Source organism: Syngnathus scovelli, chromosome 5, assembly GCF_024217435.2.
Source record: "Syngnathus scovelli strain Florida chromosome 5, RoL_Ssco_1.2, whole genome shotgun sequence".
Classification (NCBI taxonomy): Eukaryota; Metazoa; Chordata; class Actinopteri; order Syngnathiformes; family Syngnathidae; genus Syngnathus; species Syngnathus scovelli.
The window spans coordinates 9,831,264-9,842,823 of record NC_090851.1 but is presented as its reverse complement, the minus strand read 5'-3'; the positions used below and the strand labels follow the sequence as shown (position 1 = coordinate 9,842,823).

The following is an 11,560-nucleotide window of genomic DNA, read 5'->3' as shown; positions in this document are numbered from 1 at the left end:
ATTTTTATCTCGAATTAGTGTTAAATTAGTCAAAAAGCTAAACTACGCAAAATATTTATATTATTCTTAGCAATTACAGTTAAAAGATTGAGATGAGTCACAATTTAAGTAATCCCCAAGACAGAATTTTAAGGACATCACCTGATCACCTGGCTCAGGAAATAAGAAAGTTAGTTTTCTCAAATTCACATTTTTTAAGATGAGAAATATTAATATTCAAAATCGCAATTCACTAACTTTCCAATTTTTAACCCCAAAAAACACAACTATGGTGTGTGTTTTTTTTGTGTCGTTTTTGTTTTTCCCAGCTGTGACCTTATAAACTCATTTAGCTCATTAAGCATAAAATGATATGCTTCATTCAGTTACAGCCTCAAAGAGGAGCATATTCTTTTCTTTCAAAGTTCTTTGGGTTAGATAGAGGGAGAACGCTTTCCCTCCTTGTAACATCTTCTTCTGGTGTTATAAATGAAAAAAAATAAAGCTTGTGTCAACTTCAGAGTCATTGAACAATAATTAAATGCTCTCCATTTACAAACACAAAGCAAGCTTTAAGGCACATTGCAAGAAAAAACTATTGCAAGGATCCTGCCACAGTAAGATAATTTTATGCATTTGTGCACTGCATGTTAAGTAAGCATATTTCAAACACAAACTGAGTTGCCTCAAATCCTTTTTCCGTTTGTCTACGACTTTCCTCCCTTGGTGATTTTTTTTATTTTTATTTTTTATCATTAGACGAGATAGAAAAAAGTTTAAAAAATCGTTTTACCTACATCCACGTTTCAGACCTTCACTGCGATTTTAATTTAGTTATCTCTCTAAATCAATCAGTTCTGCTGCTTGCCGAGCAGCCTGCTGCGGTATCCGTTGTCCGTGTTCGAACGCGTCGCTACTGCCACCGTGTGGCCTTTTGGAGAAAATCCAGTCTAACGTCAACCTCAGTGGAACGCTCAATTTATTCAATCCGATCCGCTGTATCCTTCTTATCTAAATGCCAGGTTTCTAAGAATACTATGCTTTATTACCAAAGGCAATCCTGCAAAACCATGCCTGTGTTTTAAGGACTTTGGGGACATCGATACCCATCGGACATGTGAAGATTCACGGTTAGAAGCTTTCCAGGATGTGTGCAATGTTGTGCACCTTGAGCTGCACGTGTAGACAGTGTGGTGTTCTACATCAATAAATAAAGCAGTCTTTTGGGGCGAATGTTATTAAGCTGTTATCAATGTCTTGCAATATTACAGATCTTAAGACTTGGCTTCCAGAAAATGCTTATTTAGGCAAAGTAAATGAAATGTTAGTTTTGTCTAATTTGCAGGCCAGCACCAAAACAGTAGCAGCATTAATAAGTGTAATGATGTGTTGCAGTGTGTCTGTGTACTTTAAGTCCACAAGGAGCATTTTAGACAGCGATGTTCCATTAGGAGCCCGTTAGCTCACCTCTCCTATGAGGTCAGCTTACAAATAAGGCATTTGGAGACAGGACAAAATACACAGGGGACTCTTGAAATGGTCACTGGAGTACAGGGGAAGGCATTTGTGGCTTTGCACAAGCTGAACAAGATTTCAAGAATTCACACTTAACAGCAACGGAATGTGAACAAGTTCATTCGGGGTACAACTAAATGCACAATTAAGCGGTGGTTCAGAAAACCGAGCTTCCGACACCTCTTTTTGGGCCAACCAAATCTAAATTATCATGGTTCCCCAATTAACAATTTGTTCAAAGCTTTAAAAAAAAAAAAAAAAAAAAACATTGCCTTTCACTCGATTAGTCAAATGTTGCAACTGTATTTAAAATGTGGGCTTTGACCTTCCACCATAATATTGCATTGCATGTGATTTTGACATGAGCAATTGGGAATCTCAATATATTCAACCGCTGTGCAGCTAGCCAACTTAATTTATTCACGTGGCTACCAGAAAATCAGAGATTGCAAAACATGAATAAAGAAAATCAACTTTTAAAGGTCAATTTTCAGGGTGCATATCAAATACTTATTCAAGAAATTGCAGTAGGTCAGCAAACACAGTCCAATTTTTCAATTAAATCTCTAAACTATATAATGAAACCCAATTCTTTCTACATAAAAATCACATCAGATTAAGATTGTTCACAAGTAAAACGAAATAAGTCAAGAGGGTCAAGAACTTTTCCCTGGTTGATTTTATTTCGAGTTAACATTTTAGAAAAAGAATCCAAGGATTTTGCCTCCTGTATGTTTCCGTCTGGCCTCTTCATGGTCCATGATGCCAGCTGAGGTGGTCAGTACAATGTATCTGAAAAGAAAGGCCAAAATTTACAATTTGTCTCTGTAACTAAGGCAGCAAATACAAATGCAGTATAGGCAGCACATTTTGTACTAAGTTGTTTCCATGCTCAGACACCAGTGGAACAGCAGACTCCTCAAATATCAACATAGAACAAGGGCTCAAACTTTTGGACTAATTATTGGCTTCATTTTCAATTTACCGGCAGTGGTAGCTCTACAATTTGTCACATGTACACCGAGTTGCAGCTTTGCGTTCTCAGTTTGTTTGAGGAGCAAAATGCAAACGGCGATGCACGAGTTCTGCAACTGTAAACTTTTTTTTCCCAAACCAAAATGAGTTTTTCCTGGAAAAAAAAAATAAAAAAAGAATTGCTTGGCCTTTCCTGTTCTAGCCCGAGCATTCACGGACAAGTGAATGACGGGGCCCTGTCCATCACACGAGGGGCAAAGGTGAGCATTTTATGCAGTGAGGCTTCTGGAGAGAACCGTCCTTGGCCATACTGTGCAGTTACAGAGACCAGATGTGATTGACCCCTACCCCACGCCACTATAAAGGGACCGTTAATAGCTCCTCAGAAGAGACAAACAAAATATGGGCTTCCCAATACCACTTTCCCTCTCTGGAGCCAAATTGTGGGGTTATTTAAGACCATAAATGTCCATCTATATGCAAAACACGACACATGAGGCTGTTCACAAACTGCACAGACAAGCATGACAGTAGCAGAAAGCAACTTCAAAAAAGAGAACTCACCAGCTAATCCCTATGTTTACAAAAGAAAATGGCGAGAAACCTACTGACAGGACAAAGACTTGCATGTACAAAAATCGTACGACTAACATATCAACATAATAGCCAGAATCACAGCAAACTCTCAACACCACCAAAGCAAAGATTAGCAGGCAACTGATGAACACATTTGCACATCCTTAAGGCTCAGGCCATTACACAGTCCATCTCTGCTGATATTGCTAAACATGAGTAAGCAACTGCTTAGAGGAGATAACACTATAGAGCCAAAAGACACCATTCCAACCCGCGCTTCAGCTTCAGCCAGGTTTTGGTGCCCCTGCTCTGCAATCAAGTCAAATGCTGATGTCCTTAAGGGGCTTGAAAAGGCTGATAGCGTAGCGATTACAACTCATGTGATCACTGTCAGTAAAAGATGGCTTAGCTTTGTCCTACAAACGTGTTCTCATTTTGATACAGCATGCAGTTTGGACATGGTTGAACGCTATCTAGAGCAACAGGGTGCAACCATAAAATGAATGCGCGTAAAATTGACGAACTAGAGAATTCTAACATCTGACACCCAATGATCGGACCGCTGTACCATCCCACATGTAATAAGTAGTCTAATGAGTATATCGATCCTCACCCAAACTGTCTTGAGGGCAAAAGATTGTTCTGCCACTTCTCCAGATCCTTGAGCTGGAGATCAAAACGTGGACTGATCACACCACACTGCAAGAGACACAAACATCAAACCAATTTTTTTCCTGGACCATAATAATTGGACTGCAAATTGACAATAATTGAACCTAATAACTACAGTGAATAGTTAAAAATTTTAAATATAAACTTTACCTTGTTCAACCTTCCTATGAGATTGACGACTATTTTCCCGGCTCTGTGGTCATCAATGATCTCAAACTCGCCAATGTAACCTGGAACAAATTTCAACATGAGAAATCTAGTTAGAGAACATCTGCCTGGAACACTTTCAGCCAATGCACTAAACCATGTATGCAAAACCACAAAGGCCATGAACACCTACCGTGCTTCATCATAACAGTTAGGAAGCGCACGATGACCTTGGAACATGGCCTGATCAGGACCTGTCGCTTCCCACGCTTCTCAGCATTGTTAATGCACTTCAGTGCATCTGCGAGAACGTTCATGCGCACCATGATGCCTATAGAAAAAATAAATAATAATTATGAGACTTTACATTCACTTTCATATGCAGAAGACCTCACTCATTTGGTACTTTACAGTATTCTTACAGCTCACACACCAAGATCGACCAATTACTCCAACAGTTGTAATAAACAATTCAATTGAGGTGAACAGGGTGGGTGGTTATAACAAAGCATCTGTAATAGGCGACAACGCGTTTGACAACACGTCTACGACAAAATACACAGTGATGGAAAAATGATTTCACACGCAAATTTTCTGGACCCTTTAGACTGGGACGGACCCGCGCCTCGTTGCAATTTCACGTCTACGGTATTTACGCACGCTGTTCACTTTTGTCCGGGAAGACCACGATAGCCCGGTACGGCTCAGACCCAATGTCTTGCAGAGGTTGACAAGCTCGCTGTGCTTCGCTATAGGCTAACTCAGAGGCGCCGTATTAACACTGAGAAGCCACTCAATTGAGTGTATTACTTGCTTATGAATCGCCGTCCTGTACAGTAAAAATGTTATCTGCATTGCAAAACAGTTAGCCATCGCTAAGGCGCCTCACAGGCAAGCACTGCTCGGCCGGAGGAGAACGGATGGCATACAGAAAAAGTCGCTAAAATGATGCCGTAAAGTCATAGAATATGACGATAACCACTTTAAATAGTTACCCCATAGATACGCTTCTATGTTATTATCAAATTGGAAATATTAATAATAAGATGAAGTAGATTTAGACTGGATTGTATGTAACAATATTAAAAGACATCTCACCGGTTTTGCAATATGGCGGAAAGAGGAAGTAGAAAGCAGTTGCAGTGCATTATGGGAAATATGCAAACGTCTTTACAATTTCACAAAATCTTCGTTTTAAATGTCCTTGACAACAACTCTGGCACCGTGTGATCAAATACACATAATATTTACTTAATTCACAGGTATTTGTTCTCATTTTGTAATCTTGATTTAATTCGCGAGTGCCAAGAAATACAAATGCCCGATTTGTTAGCGCCTCTTAGTGGTGAGGAGGAATAATGACACAGTCTACCCCCCAATAATAATATTTGTTACTTTCAAACCATTTCAGATCATGATTATTCAAATTATTGACGTTTTTCAAAAAAAAAAAAAGTTTTTATTTTTTAAAATGGCCTGACATCCCAGCGAGTCGTTCTCATCTCTCATATATCAAAAACATGCATTTTAGGGTCAGTGATGGTGTGAATGTGAGAGTGAATGGTTTATTTGCTGGCTACCAAGATGGATGGTTGCATATTACATGCAACACAGAATAAGAATAACAATAATATTATTATTGTTATGTAATCATTGACTGTTTTTTTTTTGGTATAATGGAATCTTTATTTGGCATAAATCTGACTGAATCATAATACACTTGTGATATATATCAAAGTCAACAAATGTAGGACAGAGATTACTTTATCATGCAGTAAAATATACGTATAAATATGATTGCTCAGGTTGCCTCGTGGGCTATAGATAGGTAGGTCACAAAAAAATAGTCAGTGTGTTGAGCTGCATGTGTAGAGTTCAGAGTTAGGTAGAGCAAGTAGCAATTTGATGTCCATACATTAAAAATGCTGATCAAAATGAGTTAAATCCACAACTAAATTGACTAATGACCAGGTAGAAATCATACAAATAAATATATATGGAACTAATAGAAAAAAGTAAAAAAAAAGTTGCTATCCACGATAAAACATGAACTGATGTTTAAGTGAGCCTGACATTTTATATGACTCTCAACTTGTCTATAAAATTAACACTCAGTTCCACTATGCTCAGTTCAAGATTGAATGTGTTGTTTTGTCTACCATTAGCGAGAACTTGAAGCACAAATGCAAACTATAAAGAAAAAAAGACTTGACCATTGGGTTTCAAGCTTGACACATGGAGGATACGGCATGACCGATGTTTCTTTTCTAGTTGATGCTTCCATAAAAAGTCAACACCTGACTGGTCTCTCTTCTGCACTTACAATATGTTAGCCATCATTGCTGCCCACGCTTGCAAGGGAATTTGTGTCTGTTTTAGGATTCAAGCCTAACTTCCGGAGATCCAAACCCATGGCGGCCAGCATCTGAAGCAAGGTGAGCTCTTGTTGAGTTGCCTGGTCTACCAGGGTCGGGCAGGTGGGGTTACACTGAGGCCAATGGCAACCGTCCACCAGGTGGAACGGGCAGCCTTTAGTTGGAGTTCTGTTGTTACGAGTAGCTTCCAAGCTCCTGTCCCAGCAGTGCAGGGCCCGAGGCAGAGAAGTGCCTCGAACTTGGAAAGTCATCCAGTTGCTGAAGTGATACAACAAATATAAATGGATGCAAATAAAGACAAAAGCGAGTAGTGACAACTTGTAAGGTATCAAAAACCATCTCTGGTGCTTAGGAATAAATATTCCTTAGATACAAGCTTTTAAAAATTTATAGTTTCTAATTAACATATATCCAATCGTACCTTTTAGTAATCACTGTATGGGAGAGGCAGGAAGGCGCAAATACTGCTCTGAAGAATCAGACAAAACAAGGGCACGTCATTTGTAGGTTCGTTACTAAATCATATTATACTCCAGTGAATTATTTATTGACAACATACGTGACATCTCTCAAAGAGTTCTTCAACTCTTTGCCAAGGTTCTGGATGTACTGCCACTGTTCATTGCTCATGTGCTGTCCTCCAATGTAGATGTTCTCAACCCTCAACTGTTCCTCGTCAAACAACCACTGCACAACAAACAGAGGGGCTGCAGAGAAAACAAGAGGTACGGTCACTATAACTCGCATTTATGATGATGAGAAATGATATCACTGAGCTGAAAACAATTGAGGAGTCTTGAGCAATCAGGATGGACATCAGTGCTGTATGACAACTATCACCTTTGCTTTCTGTCATGGAACTTCCCATTGGTTTTTCTGTAGAATGTCTTTCAAAGTGTTTGGACTGAGAAACATAATATCTCAAATATCCTGAAAAAAGTTGGTCATTTTATTCTTTGCATGGATTTTGTTTTGTGGTGATACACATGTCAACATGATTCAGCAGTTTTTACCTTTACTACCCATTTTATTGGTTTTACAGCCTCCTGATTGTTTTGGCTCAGTCTTTAAATTTAGTATTTTACTAATGTCCAAATTCTACCAGAAATTCTAAATTCTACTTCTCTAACCAATCAGTGGGATTTTGGTGATAAAGAAAGTCATAAAAAATGGGTCAATATCAGAATTTAACTCTTACAAGCTATATTTTTGTGGTTATACTTTTTTTTTGTTCAAACAATGTATGTCTAATTTGCTACACATAGGTAGCACAGTCTGTGCAATGCATTGACACATTTTGCAAAGCATAAAATCATTAGCAGGGCATATCTGCTATTGAAACTGAGTTATTCAATATATTTAATCTGATTTTGAAGGCCACTTACAGGTCAAGGTGGAATACAGCTTGTAGCCAAAGAAGCACTGCCACTCCTCCCCTTTCTTATAGAGCCGACGACACCTATCTGGCACCACACCATTCCACAACCTGAGAAATCACGCAATAATGAGACTTAATTATCGATGCGATAAATGTCAACAGGTCTGTAAAGTCTGAATGAGAAGCATTACCATTTTGCAGAGAAAAAATCCAGGCTCACAATTTGGATAACTTTACCTTAGGCCAACCTTGATAGCATCTTCAGGTGAACAGGTAACTGTTTCCGGGCAGTTGGGCGATCTCTGGTGTTTACTTTCGAGAAACCAGCCAGAGTCCACCAGACCTCGGACTTGTGCCTCTGCACCAAGTTGCTCCAAATAACTGGCCACTCTCTCGATATTCAGCAAGACTCCTGTACCCCCAGCACTGCAGGAAGATTAGAATTATCGCTAAGTAGCAGAAAAGATCTCATCCACAATAATTGTGTGCTATCAAAGCTAATAAAGATGGACGTACCGACTCCATCCGTTTTTGCACAATTTATTCGATTTATTGTTGGGGTTAGTGGCCGCAACCTATGCTTTAAAACTTGTGACAGGCGAACTACACCTTTTGAACTGATCATGGATGGTTGAGAACGGCGCATGAATGTGAATGACAGCTGCAACTGATCCAATTCAGACTAACAAAGGAAGAATTCTTATTTTAGATGCTAGGGGCATCCTTAAAGCAACATATCGCCACTGTTCATAGTTGGCTGTCAAGATGGCGATAAGTGGCCAGAAAAGGATTTGTTTTCAAAAGATGCAGTACGTTCGCGTTACATCTTTAGCAGTGAATGAGCTTACCTTGTGCCAGACAACAGAACAACCTTGGCCTGCTTGATTCCTTTGGGAATGAGGTCTTTGATGACCTCTCGGATGATGAGCGATCCCATGAAAGCATACTCAGCTGGTAGGAAATACAGACAGTGACGGCAGGAGAGGTACAGGCATGCTAGTAGTAAATCTAGTTTGCTTTCTGAAGAGACACACTTGCATTTCTGTTCCGTTCTTTCTCTCTTGCTTGCCGTTGGCTTGGAGGAGGGGCCGGAGGAGGCCCAGTGCCACTCCAAACGTCACTGGAGCAATATGGGATGACTCTACACAAAAGGACACGTTTGCTGATGAACCCACTGTACCTCATCCCACAGCATTATTGAGGTTCTTACACAATGTTAGTGTTGTGCCAATAAGGATTCTCTGCTACTTGGGATGACAATATGCCACGGCCTGCAAATCAAGGAATCGCTAATAAAACAGAGCTCTTTGTTTAGCATTTAACACACAGATGACAGTGTATGACAAAATACTGTCTGTTAAGCTGACTTACCAGTTTTTGTCAGGGGCCAACCCGCAGAGCTCATTAGTCGAGGGATATTTTGGTACCTGGAATCACAGGTCTCTTTGCTGTAGCAGCACCAGCCACCTAGTATTAAACATTCGGGCAGAGAATGAGAATCATTACAAGAGGTCTGTGCGATGAATGGGACTCGGAGGGCAATGCACCAGCAGCCTTGACTCAAGTGTGTATTCTTTAATTTGATACAGCCAGGAAGTCTGTTTTCCATATTTGGCCTTTGTTAGTTTTGATTGTTGTTGTATCATTTTCTAAATGTATTCAGCGACCACTAACAAAATACTCATCAGGTGGACTACATAGTTGAAGCAATGCATCTGAAATACACAGAAGGCTGACAGCTACCAAAAAAGATGACATACCCATCTAGTAAGTTCCAAAGGGGGCATGACCTTTCGGGGACCAAATTAACCAAAGTGTTTGTAAAATGCTCACCTTCCAGAAATAACAGCCATCTGCGGCTTCCTCTGATCTCTTTGAGGTAAAACCTGTACAACCGCAAGAATGAGCTCCATTTAGCATATTGCAATTTTATGTTTACTATAATTGTAATGCATAATAATATTGAATTTACACGCTACAGTATATATCAAAAGATTGAAATAAAGGTCTGTGTGACCATCTCACCCAGCTGGTGAGCCATCATTACATGTCACATGTGGGTTCTTGAGAAAGTGCAACCTCATTTCATCCGTCTGCTGTTTAGCGACTCGAGCTCCTTCGGCAGCATCCCTTGTCGAGTCACGTGCACTGTTCCCTCTGGTGGTAGCTCGACTGTTTGAAATGTTCCCAGCAGAGAGAATAGCCTCAAGTGAAGGCTGGATGCCCTTGCCTGCTTGGCTCCCATGAGGAGATTTCTTGGTGGATTGAACTTTTGCATTTCTACTCCAGCTCTCCCCCAGCAAAAGCAAGAACGCAATCTGGCCAAGGATCTTCATGTCCGCTGATGATACACTGCAATAAAAGGTCAATTCACTACTTCGTTAATTACAGGGTAGAATCTGCTGTAAACTGTTAAAATAAGAAGTGGACATACCTATTTTAGAAATAAGCAATGGTAGTTGCTGAAGTTGCCCAGACGTTGGCCTGATGATGAAAGCAGTGGTAGCAGGTGTAAAAAGATGAAGCCAGTCTTGAGTGGTAATGAAGATTTGACCATGTTTTGATGAAGCCTGGAGAGCATCACGGAGCTTTATAGTGCCACCATATGGATCAGAGTTCCTCCCATTTTCTCCTGAAGCTCTTAAGTGACGACACACATCGAGGGGAGGTACTGGATGACCAGTGGTGAGGAGAAAAAGATATCCTTAACATATTTCTTTGCACACATTCAGCAGCAAAGCACTTTGCCATCTGAGCACAGCTCAAGAACATGCTTCCCCACCTGCCCCCCATGTCCTTTTTTTCCTTCCCGCTCCCCTCACACTCTTTTGATTGCTCGTCTGGCCAACCTCAATTGACACTGGACATCATTTCTCCTTTTTATCAGATTACCATTGTCAAATCACAAAACTACAGTAACACGCAATCCTCCAAAAATGAAATAGGTACTTTTTTTTATAATTTAAATTTTATTTAGAAAAGAAATATTAATTTAATTTATTGCTTATTTGATTTTGTTATGATTAGCTAAAAGCTGAAATGATGCAAACTAAAATTAAATTTCTCTGTTGCTGAATATACGACCAACAGTTGCAAAATCTGAGGACTCTTACAAGAATAGTTACGGAGAGGACTCTTACAAGAATAGTTACGGAGAAGTCAGCCTTTGTGAAGTTCGTAATTTTGCCTTAGTTCACTTGCAAGTGATGCATTACATCTTCGTAGTTGTTTCTTATATTTTAGTTACTTTGACATATGAAAAGGGCAAACTATTAGAAACAAACAGTAGTATGAAAAAAAAATCTTAAATAATGATATGAAGTCTGCCTCCAAACCTTTTACAAATATTAAATGACTATAATAAAATTATACTTTAATAATGATTATTTGGTCATTTCTGAATTCTGATACAGTCCTTGTTTGGATCCTTTTTAATAAATTGTGGATGGTCAGCACTCAGCAGTTGTACTGAATTCTCTCCATTTAGAATTTGAAATGGAAACTCAAATTTTATCTGAGACTTGTGCACTGTAAAATTAGTCGTCGGTCCTTGCTTTTGATTGAGACATTTTAAGTAGAGTGTCATAAGGGTTTTACCTGCGGCTGTGTTTCGACTCAGGTCAGTCTGGTGCCTGCAGACTTTTGGAGAGTGCGTTTGATGAAGACAGACAGACTGTTTGAAACTGATCCTCTGCTTTACCCATGGGATCACTCAGCGGTGACATAGTGCTGATCACGAGCCTTGGGGTTCTGAAATTCTCATCAATGAAATGCACACCATCCTAACATGCCAATCACACGAAATGATGGATGCGTGAAAGGCCAAGTATACAAAGGCTGTGTGGCTCTTTAGGGCTAAAGGGAACGCAGGATGTTTGGAGCATGAATGAGCGAGACACAAAAATGAATAAACATATTACAAAAAACAAACACTCACACCTAC

The 11,560-nt window shown here is 39.7% G+C and overlaps 2 protein-coding genes across 2 annotated transcripts; both read right to left on the bottom strand.

Annotated features, from left to right (window-relative positions):
• Positions 1-2,155: 2,155 nt before the first annotated feature.
• Positions 2,156-5,100, bottom strand: rps15a (ribosomal protein S15a). The gene is made up of 5 exons (XM_049721287.2): positions 4,963-5,100; positions 4,058-4,195; positions 3,868-3,947; positions 3,659-3,744; positions 2,156-2,286 (listed from the first exon to the last, which is right to left on the bottom strand). The coding sequence occupies exons 2-5, from the start codon at positions 4,188-4,190 to the stop codon at positions 2,193-2,195; spliced, it is 393 nt and encodes a 130-aa protein (XP_049577244.1). The 5' UTR covers positions 4,191-4,195; positions 4,963-5,100; the 3' UTR covers positions 2,156-2,192.
• A 432-nt stretch (positions 5,101-5,532) lies between these two features.
• Positions 5,533-10,493, bottom strand: notum2 (notum pectinacetylesterase 2). The gene is made up of 12 exons (XM_049721269.2): positions 10,052-10,493; positions 9,643-9,969; positions 9,451-9,503; positions 8,989-9,084; positions 8,828-8,888; positions 8,652-8,758; positions 8,466-8,568; positions 7,855-8,043; positions 7,625-7,725; positions 6,799-6,946; positions 6,661-6,708; positions 5,533-6,497 (listed from the first exon to the last, which is right to left on the bottom strand). Exons 2-12 carry the CDS (start codon positions 9,951-9,953, stop codon positions 6,194-6,196), a joined length of 1,521 nt encoding a protein of 506 aa, XP_049577226.1. The 5' UTR covers positions 9,954-9,969; positions 10,052-10,493; the 3' UTR covers positions 5,533-6,193.
• Between the last annotated feature and the right edge of the window lie 1,067 nt (positions 10,494-11,560).

What these genes read in the sequence shown, in the direction of transcription:
- rps15a (XM_049721287.2), bottom strand. Translation starts at nt 4,190, where the DNA reads ATGGTGCGCATGAACGTTCTCGCAGATGCACTGAAGTGCATTAACAAT. An exon ending in AACTGTTATGATGAAGCACG is followed by an intron (nt 3,948 to 4,057) that starts GTAGGTGTTCAT and finishes AATTTGTTCCAG; the next exon opens with GTTACATTGGCGAGTTTGAG. An exon ending in TTGCCCTCAAGACAGTTTGG is followed by an intron (nt 2,287 to 3,658) that starts GTGAGGATCGAT and finishes CTTTCTTTTCAG; the next exon opens with ATACATTGTACTGACCACCT.
- notum2 (XM_049721269.2), bottom strand. Translation starts at nt 9,953, where the DNA reads ATGAAGATCCTTGGCCAGATTGCGTTCTTGCTTTTGCTGGGGGAGAGC. An exon ending in AATGATGGCTCACCAGCTGG is followed by an intron (nt 9,504 to 9,642) that starts GTGAGATGGTCA and finishes GCGGTTGTACAG; the next exon opens with GTTTTACCTCAAAGAGATCA. An exon ending in AACTCTTTGAGAGATGTCAC is followed by an intron (nt 6,709 to 6,798) that starts GTATGTTGTCAA and finishes CTGATTCTTCAG; the next exon opens with AGCAGTATTTGCGCCTTCCT.